We start from the raw sequence: 23,749 nt of genomic DNA, 5'->3' as shown, positions 1-23,749 counted from the left end.
GCACCTAATAAAAAATTAAATACTTTCAATATCTCCCATCATTAGAAGGTGCTAAATTCTTTATGACTGATTAGTTTCAATCATGACCAAAGGGAAAAGTATCACCTCATTATTCTAAATGTCTTCAAAGTATATTAAAATCATTCTCTATTTGCAAAACTTCAGGAATGTTTTTTGTTAAGTCAGCAACTCTAGTGAGGAAAATTCAGATGAAATAATAAAACAGTGTTCTTTAAATTGACAGAAATGTCACTTGGAGTGAATAAACAGAACTTCATAATTAATGCTTAAGCAAACAAAGTCACTTCTACCCATTCTCTAATTTCTTGAACACAAGTATAAATCAAAACAAAGGACAAACCCTGCTGGCAGCATCATGAAGTTTCTCCTCAGTACTTTCCAAAGCTGATGTAATATACTCTTCTTCAACAAGTTGTAATTTCGTTTCTTGTAAATGTTTTTGAGTGGTTTCAAGTTCCTGTGTCTTATTTTGCAGGTCAGATTTACACTGGTCAAGTTCATTTTTATTATCCATAAACAACTCTGTAACCTAAATAGAACATATTAAACATTTTTTTTGTTTCAGATTCTGTGTCTCCCTCTCTCTCTCTGACCCTCCCCCATTCATGCTCTGTCTCTCTCTGTCTCAAAAATAAATAAACATTAAAAAAAAAAAAAAAGAACATATTAAACATTTTTTTAAGAATTACACAATGCTTGGGGCGCCTGGGTGGCGCAGTCGGTTAAGCGTCCGACTTCAGCCAGGTCACGATCTCACGGTCCGTGAGTTCGAGCCCCGCGTCAGGCTCTGGGCTGATGGCTCGGAGCCTGGAGCCTGTTTCCGATTCTGTGTCTCCCTCTCTCTCTGCCCCTCCCCCGTTCATGCTCTGTCTCTCTCTGTCCCAAAAATAAATAAAAACGTTGGAAAAAAAAAAAAAAATTTAAAAAAAAAAAGAATTACACAATGCTCAACTGGTGAGATACCTGGCTAGTTCGTAATATAATGTAAGAAGAACTAAACAAATTATTTCCATGCAAAGTTGTGACAAGTTGTAACAAGCTAACAGGTAGGTTAACACATTTTATATCTTGTTTCTGCCTGTAAAGTCATTAAAAACCATGAGATGAAATAATAGGTCTAGTGTAGTGGTGTTAGTTCTTCAGGTTCCTTCCAGCACTGACAGTGTGAGGGGTGGCACAGAATGGTCAGGTCTGTCCACCTTAGTTATTCAACATCTAGTTTCTTCTAGTATCTGCATCCCTCATCTGATAAACACAGTAATGAAAATGTCTCCGTCTTCACTATTTACCTCTTATAATAAAACCTCACAATTCAGTTAATTTCTTATAATGCTGCATTAACATAAGTGGCAAACAGCTTCTTCATCATTGATGACAGTAAAATGACGATACAACTGACAAAGAGTCAGCAAGAAAAAAAAATATCTTAAAGAATAAAGACGAGGGGGTACCTGGCTGGCTCAGCAGGTAGGGTATGTGACTCTTGATCTCAGGGTCATGAGGTCAAGCCCAACACTGGGCATGTAGCCTACTTAAAAAAAAAAAAAAGAAGGAGGGCACCTGGGTAGCTGTTGGTCAGGCATCCAACTCCTGATTTTGGCTCAGGTCATGAATCTCACAGTCATGGGATCGAGCCCACATCACTTAGTGTGGAGCCTGTTTGGGATTCTCTCTCTCCTTCTCTCTGCCCCTCCACTGCACACACATCTCCTCTCTCTCTCTCTCTCTCTCTCTCTCTCTCTCAAAATAATTAACTAGTTAAAGAAAAAAAAGAAAGAAAAAATGTGGCTTGTCTCAACTGAGATATACAGATGAAGCACACAAAGGATTTCAAAGACAGTACAAATTAAAAGAATGTAAAGAAAAAAAGGGGAGTGGGCATCTGGCTGGCTGTGTCAGTAAAGCATGTGACTCTTGATCTTGGGGTTTCAGGGTTGTTAAGTTCAAGCCCCACATTGGGTGAAGAGATTACTTAAAGACAAAAAACCTTGGCAGGGGCGGGGGGGGGGGGAGGGGTGTCTCAGTCAGTTAAGCATCTGCCTCTTGATTTTGGCTCAGGTCATGGTCTCATGGTTCATGGGTTTGAGCCCCTCAGCAGGACGAAGTCCACTTGGGATTCTCTGTCTCCCTCTCTCTGCCCCTCCTCCGCTCACGTGCACTCTCTCACTCAAAAATAAATAAGTAAACACTAAAAAAGTAAAAATAAAAAATCTTGGGGCACCTGGGTAGCTCAGTCAGGTGAACATCTGACTCTTGACTCTTGATCTTGGCTCAGGTCACGATCCCAGGGTCATGGGATTGAGCCCCCATTGGGCTCTGTGCTGGGCATGGAGCCTGCTTGAGATCCTCTCTTTCTCCCTCCCCCTCTGTCCCTCCCCTACTTGTGCACACATGCACTCTTTCAAAAAAAAATCTTAAAAAAAGAAAGAAAAAAGTAAAAATATCAGGTCCTTCACATTCTGAAATTTTAATATGTGCTTCCCATGTAACATTCAATACCGTTTTAAATGCTTACCCTACTTAGCTCCTCCTCAACGGCACCAATTTTTTCAATCAATTCTACAATCTGTTCTTCTTGAACAGTTAGTTTTCCACTCATGGCTCTAAAATAAAGTTTAATATAAGTTTAGTAATTAATATTTTTTCTTAATCCCTTTAAAATGTATTTTAACACAATTGTGGCAGTTCTACATCATCTCTACCATTTATCATTATGATAACGATGCCTAAGTGTCAATAAGCAATAAATATGAATTACAAAACACAAATGGATTCCTTGTCCTTGTTTCATAAAAGGGCTGTTCTTCTTGTGATCTCCATTTTGAAAATGAGAATCCCTACCTATGAGGGAAAAAAGCATGTGTATATATAAAATTTGAGATGCTACAAAGCTGACAAAGGACTATAACTCACATAAAGTACAGGTGGGGGCAGGGGGATACAACATAAGTGGCTGCTATCAGGAATATGGCGTATAAATAGGACCCACAGAATCCAAGAAAGGCTTGGGGCTTGAAGGCATCAGGTGTCACCGGAGGAAGGGATGAGATAAGGGGCAAAAACTGGAGAAGTGAATTAAAGTATATATACAGAACAATTATACCTTTTGCCTCTTGCACACAAACCCCAGTATACACCCCAACACCCACCACCATCACACCACCACATAAATCTTCATGAGATGGAAGGGTTATCCTCTAGAACACAGTTCCCCCGCCTCAGCACTACTGACATTTTGAATCAGATGATTCTGGTTCACTTTAATGGGTCTCTGATTTCTTCAGCATTAGCAAGTTTCGGAAGTGAATGCTATCTTTTGTAGCCTCGTTCCTTCATAACTACCAACAATTTTCTATTCCACACTGTGCTTAAGTGACAAAGATACTTTTGTGAATGTGAATTTCCTCACATTATTAGCTAACGATATTGGTGATTAAAGAAAAAGCTAGAACTGACATATAAGAGGAGAGTTAATTCTGACAGTCTTTCCATTAACTATGTTAGTTCTTTATTGGAAATAGCTCTTTAATGTGAATGAGATATGTGAAATGCTTTCCTTATACTGAATGTACATGAGGTAATGCAACATTATTTCATGGATGATATAGTTTTGACATAGTGTTAAAAGATCCATTAAATAAAGCATTATCCTATTTTAAATGTTGGCTTCAGCTTTCATAATCCTCCTCTGACTTACAGTGTAGTAATTCCAAAAGCATTTTCAGAAGGAACATTGTTTCAGATTATGCCTCATGTTTATTGAGAGCAAATACTATCTTTTTAATCATGGGACTGACAAACTAAAAATTTATTTATTATTTATAATTTTATAACTAAAGTTATTTCTTAATCTAAAATACATCAAAGTGATGGTCAACAGAAGGTAAGCAAATTAGACAGTCTATAATGTCCAGTGTTTGACCACTAACAGCGGAAGATCCTACATGAGCAAATCATGACAAAACCACTTATTCACTGGTTGCCGACTAAGCACCCATCTCTAGCATCCACGTTTCCTTTGGGAAAGGACCCTCTCTTGACTGTGCAGCACCCAAGCTGTGTGGAGGGAATGTGACTCCATTCCCAGATCCAAGGACTAAGCCTGACTGGCTCAAGACAATCGGGGAAATTCAACTCCTTTGACAGCTGTTGGTTCAGATATGGATACAACTCAGAACTAATCTAATCAATAAGTGATGTTCCTCCAGTTTTGATGGTTATAGGCCAGGTAGCCTCTCACCCACACAAGACATAAATGAGAGCAGCAGCCGCTCTGCTGACCATCATCCTTGATGAAGAGCCAGGCTTAGGAGAAAGCCACCACTTAGGACAGGAGTGAGGACAGACAGAAAGGATCCTTGAGCTACTGGATTAAATAACCTTGAAGCTCATTCTACCCCTTGCTGTTTTAAGACAGTTTAAGCTGGGCTTTCTTACCAAAAGCACTGTGATGCCAACTTTAAAATATAAAAAGTGATTACTGAATAAGAACTAATATGTAAAAAATATAAAGTGGTAGAAATAGAGACACACATAAAGTAAACAATTGAAAAATAAAATACTATGGTACATACAATAGAGAAGTATACCTGAAAACCAGATAAACAGGAAAAAAAAAGAATAAAAAATACCAAATTTAAGAACTAAGTGTAAATTTGCAAAAGATTTTTGGAAAAATGTTTTGCCAAGTAGGTATAGGATATGAAAGAACCAAATATGGGGCATCTGGGTGGCTCAGTCAGTTAAGCATCCGACTTCGGCTCAGGTCATGATCTCATGGCTCATGAATATGAGCTCTGCATCAGGGTCTGTGCTGACAGCTCAAAGCATAGAGCCTGCTTTGGATTCTGTGTCTCCCTCTCTCTTTGCTCCTCCATGGCTCGTGCACGTGCGCTCTCTCTCTCTCAACAAATAAACATTAAAAAAATGTTTTTTAATTAAAAATTAAAAATAAAAAAAGAACTACACAAAACTAAGGTAACATAGAAAGAATAAAAGAATACCGTTTAATAGCCTGTGATATCCATACAATGCAAATTTGAGTATTCGTAATGAATGAGCCAATCAAGAAGGCATAGTGCATTATGACAACTAAGAATACTATGGAAGAAAATGAGTTTAATTAAATGATTTATATGCTATCACAATGATCACATAATGTAACCATACATGTATTACCTGAAAAAAAAAAGTTGTGTAAAAGATTATACCAAGATGCTTTGCATTATTATCAATTAGCCCTAAATACCTTTTATCATTAATTTTTGAAAAATGCCCTGTGAGAGGCACCTGGGTGGCTCAGTTGGTTAATCGTCCAACTTCTGCTCAAGTCATGATCTTGTGGTTCACAAACTCAAGCCCCACGTCGGGCTCTGAGCTGACAGCTCACAGCCTGGAGCCTGCTTCAGATTCTGTGTCTCCCTCTCTCTCTCCCCTCCCCTGCTTGTTTCTCTCTCTCTCTCTCTAAAATAAATAAACATTAAAAAAAGCTTTAAAAAAAACAATGCCCTGTGAAAATCACCCTCCTTAACACCTTCAAGGTACAAGCTATCAGGAATTTTCAACTTAAAATTCTTAGCATCCCACTTGCCTTCTGCTCCTTGTTTAACCTGTTGTTGTTATTGTTTCTAAATAAAGTTTCAGTAGATTTCCTTTGAACTATTCCAGGGCTTTAAAAACTGAACAGATTAGTGGTTGCCAGAGGTTAGGGACTACTGGGGAAAAAGGATGGGTATGACTACAAAGAGGCAGCAAGAGGGAGATCTTTGTAATGGTGGGATACGCCGTATCTTAATTGTAGAACTACATGAATCCACAAATGAGCAAAATGGCATTGAATTAAACACGTACTTTGCACCAATGTCAATTTCCCAGTTTTGACATTTTACTAAAGTTAAGCAAGAGGTACTGAATGGGGGAAACGCAGTGAAAAATATATGGGACCTCTCTGTATTTTTCTTACCACTTCATGTGAATCTATAATTATTTAAAAATTAAAGTTATATAAAAAAATGTTTAAACTTATTTGATAACTACTTGTTAATGTCAATAGAAAAAGAAGCATTTACAGGAGGCACTAGATTTAAAGATTTTAGTTAATGTCCCATAAGTGAATTTTACTTCAAACACATTGTTACCAGAAAATTATTACACTTGGAAATTAATTTCTATAGCCAAGGCCTTACCTAAAATTTTCTTCAGAAATGTATACCCCATTTTTCTCACGGGCTGCAGCAAGATCTCGTTTCAGACGCTCTATCTCTTCCGTATATTCCTACACAAGAAGAATGTTGTAGGTGTCAATTTAGCATCTAACTCTTTTCTCATTCAGTTTGGGGAGGATATATATATGTATATTTCATGTTTTATTTATATATATACAAATAAAACATGAAATTAGCCTTTTTATGTTCCTTTTTAAATGTTTATTATTTATTCTTTCTGTATTATTTCTCTCAATTATCTGAATAAAAACTTCAATAAAAAAAAAAAAAAAAAACACTACTGGATCGCTTGGGTGGCTCAATTAAGTGTCCAGCTCTTGATTTTGGTCATGATCTCACCATTTGGGAATTGGAGCCCCTAGGTGGGGCTCTGCAGTGACAGCACAGAGCCTGCTTGGGATTCTCTTTCTCCGCCCCTTTCCCCCTCAAAAATAAAGAAGTAAACTTAAAAATAATAAACAAATACATATGTACATACTACCAGGAAAAGGAACACAAGCCAAAGTGGGAGGAAATATTTAAAAATCATCTCAAAAAGGGCTTGTATCTAAAAGATATGAACTTCTCTTTACCACTTAATAAGAAGAACACCAACTAAAAATTGGGCAAAGAATATGGATAGACTTTTCATAAAAAAGATATACAGATGGATAATAAAGTTGTGAAAAGATACTCATTATCATTATTCATTAGGGAAATGCTAATCAAAACCACACTGAGGTACAATTATACAGTTATTAGAATGGCTAACATTAAGAAGATGGACTATAACAAAGTGTTGGAGAGGATGTGGAGAAACTGCAACCCTCATAGATTGGCTGCTGGGGAAATTGAAAGTGGTACAGCCACTTTGGAAAACAGTTTCTTGGAAGAGTTAAAAATAAATTTACTGTGCAACACAGAAATTAAACTGCTAGGTATCTACTTAAGAGGACTGCAAACACATCAACACAAAGACTTGTACACTAACGTTCATAGCAGCTTTACTGGAAATAATCCAAATGTCCACTGGCTGGTGAATGGATAAACAAAATGTGTTGTTATCCACTTAATGGAATACTATTCAGCAGTAGAAAGACTCTATTGACACACGCTACAACACAGATAAAGCCCAAATGTTATGGCAAGTGAAAGAAGCCAGATACAAAAGACCAAATATTGTATGATTCCATTTAGAAAAATGTCTGGAAAGAGCAAATCTATAGACAAAAGTAGATCAGTGGTTGACTGTTTGCAAAGGGGCAAAGGGGATTTATAGTGATAGAAATTTCCTAAAACTAGATTGTAGTGATGTTGCACAACTCTATAAATGTACTAAAAATCACTGAATTGTAGGCTTACAATGGAGGAGTACTATGGAAAATTATACCCCAATATCTGGTAATTATATCACATTAATGTATGGTGATTATACCCTAAAGCTATAAATAAATAAATTTCATAAATGTACATAATTGCAAATTTTGCTGACTTGACAGAGGTGGAAAAGTCAATATATTAGCATTAGAAAAAACATATTAGGTAGTTCATTAAAATCATTAGATGAAAAGCCTTACCATAGGCAATTTAACAAATCTTTTAACAATCATCTATTTCAAGTCCTTATTTTCACATTTGCCAAATAAGATTACATTACTCCACAAAAATCACAATTACCTTAATAAGAGCTCTTTTGGTGAGTTTCTGGTTAACTTCAGGCTTATTTAGTATGTTCTTTGCTCTATGAGCATATTCCAATGTACTCAGAGTTTCCTGTGAAGAAAAGAAAGTACCAACTACTAAAGATATTATGAGAATAATGTAGTTCTGTTATCTAAAATGTACTATAACTTACAAGAAATAATTTATGGGTATATCTAATCTAAACATCTATCCACTAGAACCACTATACCCAATCTTTACAAAGAAGTTGTTCAAAACATCCTTTTTCCCCTTTTTTCCAATTTTCAGGGTCTTCAACTTTAAAATAATTTGACCTAATAATTTTTTTTAATTTTTTTCTAATGTTTATTTATTTTTGAGAGAGACAGAGTGTGAGCAGGAGAGGGACAGAGAGAGAGGGAGACACAGAATCTGAAGCAGGTCCCAGGCTTTGAGCTGTCAGCACAGAACCCAATGCGGGGCTTGAACTCACAAACTGTGAGATCATGACCTGAGCTGAAGTTGGATGCTTAACTGACAGAGCCACCCAGGCACCCCTGACCTATTCATTTTTTATGTTAGTTTTCACACTCAATGAATTCCATCATCTGATGAATAAACAAAATGTCCTATATCCATACAATGGAATATTACTCATCTACAAAAAGGAATGAAGCATTGATACATGCTACCCACATGGATGAACACTGAAAACACTATGCTAAGTATAAGAAGCCAGTCACAAAAGAAAACTTATTGCATGATTCCTAAATGGAATGAAATGTCCAGACGAGGCAAATCTATAGATTAAAAAAGTAGGTTAGTACTGAGGTAGGGCTGGGAGTGAGAGCAAATGGGAAGTGATTACTAATGGATTACAAAGATTCTTTCTGGGGTAATAAAAATGTTCTAAAATTGGAATGTGGTGATGACTGCAGGGTTCCGCAAACATATTAAAGTCACTGAACTATATACTTTTAATGAGTGAATTGTATGGTATGTGAATTTTATCTCAGTAAAGAGGTTTATTTTTAAATGAAAAGGGAGGGGCACCTGGGTGGCTCAGTCAGCTGAGTGTCTGACTTCCGCTCAGGTCATGATCTCACAGTTTGTGGGTTCAAGCACTGCATCGGGCTCTCTGCCATCATCGCAGAGCCTGCTTCAGATCCTCTGTCTCCTCTCTCTGTGCCCTCTTTCTCAAAAGTAAATCAATATTAAGATAAATAAATAAAAAATAAATAAAATGAAAGGGGAGTTAGAGACCTCTATAAGCTTTTCTAACTCCATTCCAAGGAAGTGGCCACAATATAAAATAAGAGATTTCACCATCTTTGTTGCTTCTCTTGGTTTTACCACCTATTCCCACACATCCAACCCCATCTTTGCTGCCCTCTTAAGTAGCTTCTACAACACTAGCATTCACTTAACCCACTTTTAAGTCCTCAATTCAATCTCCATATCCCATGTAACCCATCTACTGCTAATGACCATAGCAATTTCTTTGAAGACTGTGTGAGAAACGCCATTAAGCAATTGTTTTCTTTTTTAAGATTAAAAACTCTGCCAGGAGGGGCACCTGGGTGGCTGAGTCAGTTAAGTGTCTGACTTTGGCTTAGGTCATGATCTCGCAGTTCGTGAGTTTGAGCCCTGTGTTGGGCTCTGTGCTGACAGTTCAGAGCCTAGAGCCTGCTTCAGATTGTGTGTCTCCCTTTCTCTCTGCCCCTCCCCTCTGTGTGATCTGTCTCTCTATCTCTCAAAAATAAATAAACATAAAAAAAAAAATTAAAAAAAAAAGAAACTATGCCAGAAAAGAGGAAGACAGTTTCTTCAGTGGCATCCTCCTCTATGTGCACGTGTGTGATACCCAGATTCTTTTTACTCTCGCATAGAATGAATGAAGCCAATTAATGAACTTTTAACCTATGTGATAGCTAAATAAGAATTACACTTACTACACTTACAGATACCTTTCAAAGGGCTTACCTCAAGATTGAGGGATGCAGGAGAAATCGTTGCAATTATAGATGTTCTTGTACGCCCCCCAAGGGAATCCTGGAGGATTCTAGTTAATTTAGATTCTCGATAAGGAACATGAGGTGTTCTTTCTACAAGAGCAGTAATAACCCTTCCCAAAGTCAACAGGGACTGATTGATATTTCCAGCTTCCCGAGCTCTCTTGTCAACTGCTCCAGAACGGCCAATGTTCTCACTTCCCGCAAGATCAACCTTGAATTTCAAAAATAAAAGTAAGTTGTCAGTTCCATTGGATTTGGACACAAAGACTTTCATTCTTATATATATTAAATAGCCAACAAAATATTTTTTCTATAATTAGCAACCCACTACAAAACTAATAACCTAGTGACTACAAATATATTATCTAGAAATATAAAATTTCAAGCTGCTCTATGAGGTAGTCAAAAATGAAACAGTTGAAAAAAACTACCATATGATCCAGCAATGCCATTACTATGTATATTATCCAAAGGAAATGAAATCAGTATCTCAAAGAGATATCTGCACTCCCATGTTCAATGCATTATTCACAATAGTCAAGATATGAAAATAATCAGCGTCCATTGATGAATGAATAGAGAAGATATGGTGTACATATATATATACACACACACAATGGAATATATTATTCAGTCATGAGAAAGACTGTGCAACAACATGTGCAACATGTGCAACAACATGGATTAACCTAGAGAACATAATACAAAGTGAAATAAGCCAGGGAAGGACAAAGACTGCATGATCGTATTTATATGTAGAATCCGGGAGAAAAAAAAGAAAGTTCACTGAAACAGAGAGTAGAATGATGGTTACCAGAGCAAGAAAGTGGGGGAGAAGGAGATGCTGGTCAAAGGGTACAAGCCTTAAGTCATAAGATGAATTCAAGTTCTGGGGATATGATGTACACTACGATGACTACAGCTAATAACACTATACTGGGGCACCTGGGTGGCTCAGTCAGTTAGGCATCCGACTTTGGCTAACGTCATGATCTCCCAGTTCTTGAGTTCGAGCCCCACATTAGGCTCTGTGCAGACAGCTCAGAGCCTGGAGCCTGCTTTGGATTCTGTGCTTCCCTCTCTCTCTGCCCTCCCCCACTTGCACTCCCTCTCTCTCAAAAATAAATAAACATTAAAATACAATTTAAATATAATAATAATACTATACTGAAATTTACTGAGAGTAGACCTAAGCATTCTCACCACCAAAAAAAAAAAAAAAAAAAAAGTATGTGAGATGAAGGATATGATAACCTGATTATGGTAATCATTTCACAAAGCATACATATATAAAATCATCACATTGTATACTTAAATATATAATCTTATTTGTCAATTATTCCTCAACAAAGCTGGAGAAAAAAAGAAAAGAAAGAAACAGCAGTGGTATTAAGGTAGATGCTTACCAAGTTCAACTTCCCAATTTTAACAAGCTCCTCTCCATCAATTGTAGTTTCTTTCATATGTATCGTAACAGAGAAAACTGAGTGGGAACGACTAGAAAACAAGATCAGGTTGCCCAATCATTATAATGTAAAATATTATTTGCTTTCTATAAAATACTGAAAACAGCAAAGAAAGACCAAAATCCACAAGATAGAGAAAGATAGTATCAGACAGGAGACATTAATAAGGTTTTGGAAGATGGAGGGGAGGGAGATAAAACAATGCTTCGGTTTTTGCCTTCTTGTACCTGCTGTCTGCAGAGGAGACGCCAATAAGAGACTACCTGTAAACACCCTAATAGACTCGGGAACTAGAATCCTCAGACCTCTAAAAGCTGGATATGGAGTAGGATTGAGATATTTGCCTGGGACGTCAGAGGAAAAGGCTTGCAATTAATCTTCCTATTTATAAGAACGTCTTGAAATATGTCATTACCATAAATTCAAACACCACCACACAAGCCATAGATTACTTGCTTTAAATTACTTGCCGGTTGTAAAAATACATTGCTCTGCTTTGAGACTGCCATCAGAAATAGTTAACACCCTCTCTTGAGAAGCAGAAATGGTAAATAGCAGTGATTACCAAAACACTACAAGATAATCATCAGTAGACCATAAACTGTTCCAGTGTCTATCTTATGCTATGTACTCACATTCAGCTTATATCTGAAGGATACAAAAGTTATATAGACAACCTAGACATCTTTCCTTCTTGTATCAACGCCACTTGGTGAACATCATTATGTTTGTTTATGTCACTGATGGGTGGTAGGGAATATGGTAATTTTCAATTTTCTTATTTGTACTTTGCATGCTACTTGGAAAATTTTTAAGTATCATATTTTATTATTTAAAATTACAGAAAAGGGGAAGGACATGGAAAAAAATAAGCAAGCTATAGATCTGAATTACAATATACATTTCACATTTTTCTACTATTATTTACCCATTCCTAATCCAAGAGTATGGAATTGATGCAATTAAGCATAGAAGTCAACCCTGATTCTAGAAAACTGAATTGTTTTCCTTCACTTTACCACATACATTCATAAAGAGATTTTTACTCCAGTCTACATACATAAAAAGGAGTCCTAAATTACACAAATTTATGAAAAATAGGAATTTATTTCAAAGAAAGGTATTTAGAGAAAAGAAATATTACCTAGTCTTAAACTCATTCCTCCAAATTCTATATAATTTTTTTAAATGGAAAGTTGTTATAGGAAAACTTAATTAAAATTATAAAATCAGGGACACCTGGCTAGCTCAGTCAGTAGAGCATGTGACTCTTGATCTTGGGGCTATAAGTTCGAGCCCCATGTGTGGTAGAGAGATTACTTAAACATTTTTTTTTCTTTTTTTCTTGAGAGACAGTGCATGTGCGAGGAGGGCTGAAACTTGAACCATGAGATCGTGACCTGAGCCAAAGACAAAAACTCAACCAACTGCTCCACCCAGGCACCCCTAATACATACATTTTTGTAAGAGTTGTAGAAATTTCTAATTACAAGGGAGCAAAGAAATAAGAGATCTAGTTTGTTTGTTTTTTTTTTAAGTTTTATTTATTTAAGTAATCTTTATACCCAACGTGGGGCTCAAACTCATGACTCTAAGATCAAGCACAGCACATTCTCCTGACTAAGCCAGCCAAGTGCCCTGAGATCTAGTTCTAATAATCATTTTGTAGGTCAGGGAAAGTGATAGTCAGATAAGTTCACTTATTTACCTGAAGTCACATGTTTGGTTAACTGCAGAACTAGACCTAAACACAAATATCTAACTCCCAATCCATAGCTCCTGTAATTACACTCTGATGCTTCCTTCAAAGACCAGCAGAAAAAGAAATCACCTGACTCAGTAAACTGCTTTTCTAGAATTTGGGATTTATCCTATAAGGGGTGCTATCAATATGCCCCTTTGTACCCCCAGAAAGCCAGCGTTAGTGACCATATATTCCTACATTAAAATGAAGTCATCTGAAAAAAGTTTAAATCATGTTGCACAATCTAAATATATATAATTTTTATCAATCATACTGCAATAAAGCTGGGAGAAAATTAAATGAAATTATCTTTCTTCTAATCCTTATCTAAACCAAGTGCTTTCATGGGGCACTTGGGTGGCTCAGCCAGGTAAGCATCCAACTTCAACTCAGGTCATAAGCTCATGGTTTGTGAGTTCAAGCCCCACGTCAGGCTCTGTTCTGACAGCTCAGAGCCTGGACCCTGCTTCAGACTCTGTGTCTCCCTCTTTCTCTGCCCCTCCCCTGGCTCATGCTCTTTCTCTCTCTCTCAAGAATAAAGAAACATTTAAAAATCACAAACAAACAAACAACAAAAAAAGCAGGTGCTTTCAAACTTTGTTCTAGGTATCCACTGGGACCCCAGAAAAGTGCTCAGGGAAAACCTTCATGAGGCTAAGGAGGTAAGCCTCTAAGCATCCACCCCCACATCAACTACAGGAGCCATATTATCAGCAGTTAATCAAGGCTCCCATGTATGATTTCATTCGAGAAAAAATAATCTAAAAAGTTTAAAACTTCTGCTCTAATATCAACTTCTCTTTGTTCTCCTTTCAACATTCTTCCAATATTGGTGTTCCCCTATAAATCTCAAGTCAATTACTAAAGCATGAAATCTAGCATATAATCTAGCTGTGTGACTCACATACCATGACTGACCCCAATTTGACTTCCCCCATGAAAAAGAAAACGGAGCACTGGGGGGAAGACAATGGTTTTCTTACCTAGAGTATGCATTCATCAAAGTTGCTGCAGTTGTCCTTTTTGCTGCCCCCTTCTCCAAAATTTGATAGACTTCATCCTTGTTGTGCACTGTAATTTCTTCTAAACCTTTGATTATCACCCCCCTCTGACCAAAAATGAAAAGAGCATCCATCAGATTGGTAAAATATATATATATTCTGGCTTCTCAAAGCATCACACATTAAAATCTGGATACATTCCATTCTCAAAGACTGAGTTACCTTGTTACGGGGATCATCAAACATCTGTAGTCTCTCGGAAACATCAGAAGATGGATTAAGGAGATCAAAAAGTTCTTCATTATAGATTTCCAACAGAGACACTTTGACTGAAAATTCAGTACCATTATCAGTAAGTTTCTCAAAAATTTGATGCAGAGTACGTGGAATTATACCAGCCAAGGGATCCTGAAACCATAATATTAATAAGGATTAAAATAAGGGAAGAATGCCATCCATTTACTATGGCGGTTAAAACACATATGGTAAGGACCTCCTTCATGATATATTTAAACACAAATATGCTAAAACCAGTTTGTTTATTTATATTTTTTATGTCAATCCCTTTCATCAAATTTTATTATAAATTGTTCATTAGTTGTATAATCTAAATTCCACTAAAACAAGTTTAAAAAAGAAATGAACTGAGTATTAGAGAAACAAAGTCATTTATAAGAATTTATTCAACAGTAACTATTCTTCTTCATACCTTCCACAAATCTGTCCTACCTATCAGCCACTTCATGCCATAGAAACCAACCAAACTAAGCTACTTATAAAACCAAGTTTAGTAATTCTAACTTTTCTCATGAGAACATAATACTACCATCTTAACAGAAAAGTGGCCCGTGTAACAGTGTATTCCCTAACTCTAACATAAACACGTTTTTAAAATATTTAAGCATCTTTTATAAAACTGTTATGAATCTCTAAATTTTGAAACTGTACTTTAAGCCTATTCCTTATTTCCTATGGTTACAATTTCATAACTTCATTATCCATGCTCCAAGTTAATGCCTCAACAGTGTAACCACTAGAAAAAAGGATCAACCTAAATGTTAATAATTTGGAAACTTAACTTAGTCATTAAACGCACTTAAACAAGGGCGCCTGGGTGGTTTAGTCGGTTAAGCGTCCAACTTCAGCTTAGGTCATGATCTCACGGTTTGTGAGTTCAAGGCCCATGTTGGGTTCTCTGCTGTCAGCATGGAGCCTGCTTTGGATCCTCTGTCCCTCTCTCCCTCTGCCCCTCCCCTGCTCTCTCGCTCTCTCTCAAAAATAAGTAAACATTAAAAAAAACCTCACTTAAACACACTTGATGGATATCTTTGTGAAATGTAATATGTGCTTTTTACAGTATCCAAGAATACAGTGATCTTAATTTCTTGAACACTCAAGGTCATCACTGTTAAAGTACCATGCTGCCCCTTGCTATGCTATCTTGATGAGACTCATTCCCACACTGCAGTCTTCCCTTGCAAGCCCTACTCACATGCCGCTTTTCCACAATATTCTTTTTTTATTTAAAAAATTTTTTTCTTTAATGTTTATTTAGTTTTGAGAGAGAGACACAACATGAGCAGGGGAAGGGCAGAGAGAGAGGGAGTCACAGAATCCAAAGCAGGATCCAGGCTTTGAGCTGTCAGCACAGAGCCTGATGCAGGGCTTGAACTCACAAGCTGTGAAATGATGACCTAAGCTGAAGTTGGATGCTCAACCAACTGAGCCACCCAGGCGCCCCTCCACAATATTCTGCTCCAACTATTCTGTCTTGTCACTTAACTGTGCCATATGTATTGATTCTTTCTCTCCCAATGAGACTATGTTTCTTAAACAAGAACCATACCATATAGTTTATCCTACATTCATGTTTGACATGGTACGCTGATCTTCTCTATTTCAAGAAAGAGGTCTTCACTCATGTTATATTAAGTTATATTTCAGCCATTTTAGAGATAGAAACCTGGTATGAACAGTAAATACCTCCTCCCAAGTGTACTCTTCATTAGGTGACCTCTCACCTTCCATTGTAAAGGTTTTTCCAGTGCCAGTTTGGCCGTATCTGTCAAAATTTTTACAAGTGTTAAAAAAAAAACACAAAAAACAAATACATGCATCTAAACTTTTTCATCAATTTGAAAAATAGTGTTTCACTCACGCAAAAATAGTGCAATTGTAACCCATAATAACTTCATCCAGAATTGGACAAACAACACTTCGGTAAACATCAATTTGTTTAGTAGACGCTCCAAAAACCTATCCCAAAAAAAAAAAAAAACAATCAGAGCAATCTTCAGGGAAAAAAATATGTCAAAATTACTCACTTTAAGAATTTTGTTTTTAATAGATTAACTCATTCAGCCCACTAGAAACCATTTGACAGCTCAAAGAGTAACTGAAACTTGGAATTGATACTAGAACCTAGAGGAAATAGTATACGAGGATAATTTTACATTGTAAATACAAGAGTTACAGCATTTAAAGAAGTAGGTACCATATCAAAAGTATATGTTTTCCTTGAGCTCTTGTCGGCCAATCCTCCAGTTCGTACACTAACTTCTTTTCGTACGTGATCACATTCCACTACAGAATGGGCGCTAGCTTTCCGCTCTGCCAAATTAAATGGTCTATAAAAAGAAATATACAAAGTTACTGAAAAAACTCTTAGTTTTCTGGTTACAAATGACATTGTCATTAATACCTTAGACAACAACAAAGTGAAGTTTTTTTTTTTGTTTTTTATTTTTTTTTTTAACGTTTTATTTATTTTTGAGACAGGGAGAGACAGAGCATGAACGGGGGAGGGTCAGAGAGAGAGGGAGACACAGAATCTGAAACAGGCTCCAGGCTCTGAGCTGTCAGCACAGAGCCCGACGCGGGGCTTGAACTCACGGACCTCGAGATCATGACCTGAGCTGAAGTCAGCCGCCTAACCAACTGAGCCACCCAGGCGCCCCCAAATTGAAGTTTTTTGACTACACTGTTGGTAACAGGGATTACATGGGGTACTACTGAATGATACAGCTAAAGCAGACGGCAAAATTTTAAGTCTTAACCCCCAGAAATAAAAAATCATTTTTTTTAATTTTCAAAGTTATGTAAAACATTATAATCCTGACAGTTTTTGGAGTAGATGCTAACAGAATTAACTTGTAAAAAATGCCAAACTTATTTTTTAGAATTGTATTTCTACTATTCTTAGAATCTGAGAAAGCTAGGTTATAATGTAGTAGAGAGATTTGTGTTCAAATTACTAACCACATTTGTGTTTGAAATACTAACCTGAGAGTGAACAACTGGCATAAGATAAAAAGTAGATAAAAATAATGACTGGGGTGCCTGGGTGGCTCAGTCAGTTAAGCATCCGACTTCGGCTCAGGTCATGATCTCGGAGTATATGAGTTTGAGCCCCACGTCGGGCTCTGTGCTGACAGCTCAAAGCCTGGAGCCTGCTTCAGATTCTGTGTCTCCCTCTCTCTCTGCCCCTCCCCTGCTCAAGATCTGTCTCTGTCTCTCAATGATAAAAACATTAAAAATTTTTAAAAATATAATAATGACTAATACATTGAGTAGTTACTATGTGCCAGGTACTCACTATTCTGTCTTTTTTTAATGTTTATTTTTGAGAGAGAGAGAGAGAGAGAGCGAGCATGAGCAGGGGAGGGGCAGAGATGCTTAAGTCAGATGCTTAACCAACAGAGCCACCCAGGTGCCTTGGTACTCACTATTCTAAATGGTTCACATGTGTTAACTCAGTTTGTCCTCACAACACTGTGAGGTCAAGGGGGAATAGTAACAAAACAAATGGTTATAAAAGAGGTAATGTTTAGAAAGAATATGTAAAGGGTGCTGTCAGAACACAAAGCAAAAATTTAGTGTCTTGATTGGGACAGGGAGGGGTAGGGGAATCATACATAAGTGATAGGAAAGACGCCCAGAGGAAGAAACGTAAGTGAAATTCCTCCTTGGGCTTTCAATAGAGTAAGGATTCTTTTTTTTTTTTTTTACATTTTTTTTTTTAATTTAAATCCAAATTAGTTAGCATGTAGCGCAACAATGATTTCAGGTGTAGATTCCTTAATGCCCTTTACCCATTGAGCCCATCCCCCGTCCCACAACCCCTCCACTAACCCTCTGTTTGTTCTCCACATTTAAGAGTCTCTTATGTTTTGTCCCCTGTTTTTTTTTTAAAGCTTATTTATTTTGACAGAGAGAGAGAGAGAGAGAGAGAGAGAGAGAGAGAGAGAGAGAGCGCGCACATGCGCGCGCATGAGTGGGGGAGGGGCAGAGAGGGAGACAGAATCTGAAGCAGGCTCCAGGCTTTGAGTTGTCAGCACAGAGCCCGATGCTGGGCTCGAACTCACGGACCGCAAGATCATGACCTGAGCCAAAGTGGGATGCTCAACCGACGGAGCTACCCAGGTGCCCCTGTCCCCCTCCCTCTTTTTATATTATTTTTGCTTCCCTTCCCTTATGGTCACCTGTTCTGTGTCTTAAAGTCCTCATATGAATGACGTCATATATTTGCCTTTCTCTGACTAATTTCACTTAGTATAATACCCTCTAGTTCCATCCACGTACTTGCAAATGGCAAGATTTCATTCTTTTTGATTGCTGAGTAATACTCCACTGTATGTATGTATGTATGTGTGTATATATATATATATATATATACTACATCTTCTTTATTCATTTAGAGTAAGGATTCTTGATCTTGATTTGTATACAGTGTATACAAATTTCCCATTTGAAAAATGGGGCTGAGTAATAGTACCAAACTCACTGCACAGGAAAATAAATCCTGTTTAGTTTACCATTTCCCAGTGGCTACCACAATGCTTGGTACATAGCTGGCATTCTAATATCTGTTAAACTACACAGCTTAATAAATGTCACCCTAAGGGGAATAATGGAAGAGCTGAAAAGACCATAATACATACAGAGGCATCCATCAGATATTTATATACTTAACACACATCTGGACCAAAGAGAGAGATGTACTCTTAACCTGAGTTCATTTTTCCCATTCAATATCACATATTATGAAAGGAAATGCCAAATAGGAAATTATCTTTCCCTTCATCACTAGACAAACTACGTTGCTATTTATTTTAAAAAGGATATCTCAACACCCTTTGGCATGCCCCATCCCTAGCATTTTTTGATGGTCATAAGATCAAATTTGTGATCTTGGGAAATTTAACTCAGCAACTCCCAGATAATATATAGTGATGCTATCAACTGTCAAATGTAATGAAACCTACACAATGCACATAACCCATGGCATGCAGGATTATTAACAGTTCAACAAAATTTGGTCAAAACCAACTTTCTGGTAGGCCAAGAGTATCAACTAGAATGAATTGCTCTCATGTGGTTAAAGCTCTTTCAATGTCTACCATTCCTAGCATCTCTCAACTAATTTCTTTGCCTGGATGTGTAATTAAGTTAACCAAATGAATACCATTGAGATGTCACAACTGAGCAGTAGATATTCACACATATCACACATTCCTAAAAGTTATCAAAACTCCGAGCAGCTTTAGGGACTATTTGTACTATGATAAATAGTACTGCCAAGCCACCATATTCCTAACCAAACCTCTCTAACTAGAAATTGCTAGGTTCCTGCTGGTGATGCTAACAAACCCATCGATTTGTTGGCCTCACTACAGTTATATTACATTTATTTGTTCATTCCATAAATATTTATCAACTACTTACTATATGATAAAACTGAGGATAGAGAAGTGAACAAAACCAAGTTTTAAAAAAACCCAAAACACTCAAGTTCTTATTCTCAGGGAGCTTTTATCTTAGTGTTATACATAGATAATATAGATACTGATAAATTAGAAATGAAAATAAATAAACCAAACTAAATGGGATTGGAAGTGATGATGGGGGGAAATAGGCAGTTGCTATTACTATTTTCGGATGGTCAGGGAAGGTTTCTCTGATATTTAATGATACTTAAGCAGAATCTAGAAAGTGAGGGAGTCTTACAGCTATTTTGATGGGAAAGCTTTCTAGGCAGAGTGAAATTGCAAAGTCCCTGAGGTAGAGCTTGGTGGATAGATGTTATTTTAAAAATATAGAGGTGGGGGGCACCTGGGTGGCTCAGTTGGTTGAGTATGTGACTTTTGATTTTGACTTAGGTCATGATCTCATGGTTTGTGGGATGAGTCCCATGTCGGGCTCCACACTGATAGGGTGAAGCCTGCTTGGGATTCTCTCTTTCTCCCTCTCTCTCTGCCCCTCCCCTGCTTGTGCATGCTCTCGCTCTCTCTCTCTCTCTCTCAAGATAAACTTTAAGAAAAAAACATAATTATATACTTTTATATATATGAATGATTCATATGGGTTCAGATCTAAATCACTAAAGCACTTGTCTAGATTAAAATGCAAGACTGACTTAAATCGTAAAACCTTTATATGACAGTCTTTTTTTTTTTTTTTTTTTTAAGTTTATTTTGAGAGAGACGAGAGTGTGAGCGGGGGAGAGGCAGAGAGAGATGGGGAGAGAGAGGATGCCAAGCAGGCTCCTCGCTGTCAGTGCAGAGCCCACCTTGGGGGCTCAATCCCACGACTGTGAGATTATGACCTCAGCCAAAATCGAGTCAGACGCTTAACTGACTGAGCCACCCAGGGCCCCTCTATTATGTTCTTAATAGAATTTATGCTAACCTGTACACTTATACAAGGGGAAAGAATGTTTTGCATGTGTGTTGTGTGTCTTTGTGTATACATATACCAAAGCCTATTTCCTTATTAAAATTTCTCTATATATGAACCATCAGTTCCTCAACTCCAGAAATTATAGCTTTCTCTTGAGCTGTGTATAGGTCGACTAAAAAATTTTCTTCCTAAAGTTATAATACAAGTAAAGAACATCACTGGGGAGCCTGGGTGGCTCAGTGGGTTAAGTGTCTGAATTCGTTTGGCTCAGGTGAGTTCAAGCCCCCACATTGGGCTCTCTGCTGTCAGCACAGAGCCTGCTTGGGATCCTCTGTCCCCTCTCTCTACCCCTCCCCCCTTACACAAGAGCACATGCACGTGTGAGCCCTCTCTCAAAAATAAACATTAAAAAATTTTTAAAAAGCAAGTAAAGATCATAAAAGGTTATATTCATTGTAATAAAGTAATAAGCCACCTCTTGAAATCTCGCTGACCTCTTAGGTTACAATAAACTATGCCAATTAAAAATGTAAAACTGAAAAACAAAACAAAACAAAAAATCAGGGAAGAATATGTGACCAGAGACTACATGTGGTTTGCAAAGCCTAAAATATTCACTATCTGAGCCCTTTACAGAAAAGGTTTAACAACGACAAGGGCCTCGTAAATTGTTTACTAAAGCTTAAGGACATATCCGCACTAGGAAAGATATTTGAAAAAGAAAGCATGAAAAGAAAAACATCCTCATACAAAAATTATTGTAAATAGTCACAACCAAAGCACTTTTCGTTAGTGACAAAGTAAAAGAAACCTCTTTTTGGTAAGACTTGAAATGAATGGGGATAATAAATAATGTTTAATTCTTGGAACTGAGGAAGGGGGCTGGAAAGGGAAACAATGGGGCTCAAACTGTAATGACTGGTCTGTTTCTAATATGGGTGATGGATACACAGATGTTTGTTACTTTATTCTCCATAACTTTTATAGGTCTGACATATTTTGTAACTAACAATAAAAAAGAAAATTAAAGAAAATAAAGCCACGCAGAGAAAGCATTACTGTTGGGCCTTAATAAACGATCAACATAATCTAAAAACTTGCGTTTCTATTATGGGCTGTTAATTTTTTTTTTCAAATCTTCAAAACAAGTAACTATTAAGAGAAGCTCTCAAGTACAGCTGGTAATTGGCCAGACTTAAGGTTACCACCAAATTTCCTCTCTGACACCTAGTTTAGAAAGCCAGCTATTACGGTTGACTTCTACAATTCAAGTCACCAAAGCTGAGAAGGCAATAACTTAAGAAAGTTTGTTGCATACATTTAAAAAATCACCTTAAAAAAAAAGATTTAGAATACTTTTGGATTTACAGAAAAGTTGCTGACGGTAGAATTTTAAAAACAGCAACAAAAACAGACACACAAAACACACACATACAACAGTAAACTGTGGACGGCTTCTAAAAAGCTGAATAAATCAATCTCTAAGCAACAGTTTATATAACAAGCATGTTCTCTCTCTACTGGCTAATTTCAAAATTGGGAAGTTATTTGGAAATCAATCTGGGGAGAGTTGAACACCTCCACCCGCTCACCCTGAAAAAACTGTCTTCTTTGGTTTAGGGAAGACCAAGCTGCAGTACAATCAGAAAGCTATACTGGCTTAAGCTGTCTCCTTTTAAAAACAGAAACTCACTCTATAACAACCTTTAAATTTCAAATACAGTGGTGTTTCCTTATTTAGTAGGGATGAAGAAAATAGTGCATCAAAAATAAAGAGAACAAGTGATAGGTTATGTTTTGAGAGATGGTGGAGAGGCGGGTAATCTCAACATCAGGACCATCTGCAAAGTAGGTATACAGTCTTATTTCCAAACTGACAAACTACAAGAAGTGGAATATAAAAGTGACACCTAAATCTCTGCTGTCATTAGTTTTTTAAAAACAACATACTTTTCCATGAAGAACGGCGATCAAATTCTCCTGAATTGCAAATCAAACTATAACCTCCAATACGAATATCCTTTCTTCCGAAACAGACACTAATTTACTCCTCACAGCAATCTGGTGTCATTTTATGGAACAGCATTTAGAGGAACTATGAGACAGGCAGGTCTGCACCGCCCAGAAACTACAATCAAAATTCCACTCTCCGGACAGCACAGAAGGGAGCCCAGCAGCAAAGCCCGGCACTCTGAATCCTGCCGGGTTCGCCCTACCTGCATCTCACCACCACCTGGATGTTCTTCCCCTTTTCCTCTTTCTTCTTCGCGGAGGAATTCGGCTGAGACGCCATGACGATCACCGCGGGAAAGTCAAGACCTGGTCGCGTACTCGAGCGCCGTGGGAGCGCGGGAGGGTCCTGCGACCGGCGCGGGCCAGATGCCCACCTCCCCCGCCCGGTACTGGCGTGGCCCGGGGAACCCACGCAAGTAGCTCGGCGTCCCCGCTCTCCACCAGGAGCTCTGACTCCCCGAGGCGTCTGTCCCGCACTAGCACTAGCGGGAGCCTCGGAAACAGCGATGTCGTCTCCGCCCGAAGCCTAGGAAACCAGGCAACGACTCGGCGCCTCAATTTGAAAAAGGAGCCGAGACGCCGAACCAATAGCAGCGCGGGCGCGCAAGGCACCATGGGACGGGGTGTCGTCACCAGAGCCCCGCCCTTGGGGCGTGGCCCGCGGGAAAGTAAAAAGCTGGTCTGTCCGTACCCTTCTGGAACTCGTGGTCCGGAGGGAGAGACGCACGAGTAAACAGTGTGACCCTTTAACGCGACCTTGCCCAAGTTACATAACGTCTCTATAAACCAAGATTTCCAAATCTTCAAAATGGAAACAATAGCGACCACCTTAGAAGGTAGTGTGAGAATTAATTAACTAGTGCGGGCAAATCCCTTAGACTAGAACATGTAGTATCAGGAAAGCTGGCCACGATTATAATTATTATTAGCGGAATGTAAGAGTGCT

The 23,749-nt window shown here is 37.8% G+C and overlaps 1 protein-coding gene across 1 annotated transcript in view; it reads right to left on the bottom strand.

Moving 5' to 3' along the window:
• KIF11 (kinesin family member 11) overlaps nucleotides 1-23,343 on the bottom strand; it is a 44,061-nt gene extending 20,718 nt beyond the window's left edge. The window contains exons 1-12 of the mRNA XM_047825996.1: nucleotides 23,007-23,343; nucleotides 16,607-16,739; nucleotides 16,271-16,368; nucleotides 16,096-16,174; nucleotides 14,335-14,520; nucleotides 14,095-14,219; nucleotides 11,308-11,398; nucleotides 9,870-10,112; nucleotides 7,902-7,997; nucleotides 6,207-6,295; nucleotides 2,537-2,624; nucleotides 362-550 (exon numbers count right to left, since the gene is read on the bottom strand). Coding sequence (XP_047681952.1) covers nucleotides 362-550; nucleotides 2,537-2,624; nucleotides 6,207-6,295; nucleotides 7,902-7,997; nucleotides 9,870-10,112; nucleotides 11,308-11,398; nucleotides 14,095-14,219; nucleotides 14,335-14,520; nucleotides 16,096-16,174; nucleotides 16,271-16,368; nucleotides 16,607-16,739; nucleotides 23,007-23,083 — 1,494 coding nt within the window. The 5' untranslated portion in view covers nucleotides 23,084-23,343. The remainder of the gene's footprint in view (nucleotides 1-361; nucleotides 551-2,536; nucleotides 2,625-6,206; nucleotides 6,296-7,901; nucleotides 7,998-9,869; nucleotides 10,113-11,307; nucleotides 11,399-14,094; nucleotides 14,220-14,334; nucleotides 14,521-16,095; nucleotides 16,175-16,270; nucleotides 16,369-16,606; nucleotides 16,740-23,006) is intronic.
• Between the last annotated feature and the right edge of the window lie 406 nt (nucleotides 23,344-23,749).

This window comes from Prionailurus viverrinus, chromosome D2 (genome assembly GCF_022837055.1).
Source record: "Prionailurus viverrinus isolate Anna chromosome D2, UM_Priviv_1.0, whole genome shotgun sequence".
NCBI classification, from domain to species: Eukaryota; Metazoa; Chordata; class Mammalia; order Carnivora; family Felidae; genus Prionailurus; species Prionailurus viverrinus.
The sequence above is the reverse complement of the archived record's forward strand: the minus strand, read 5'-3'. Positions and strand labels throughout refer to the sequence as shown.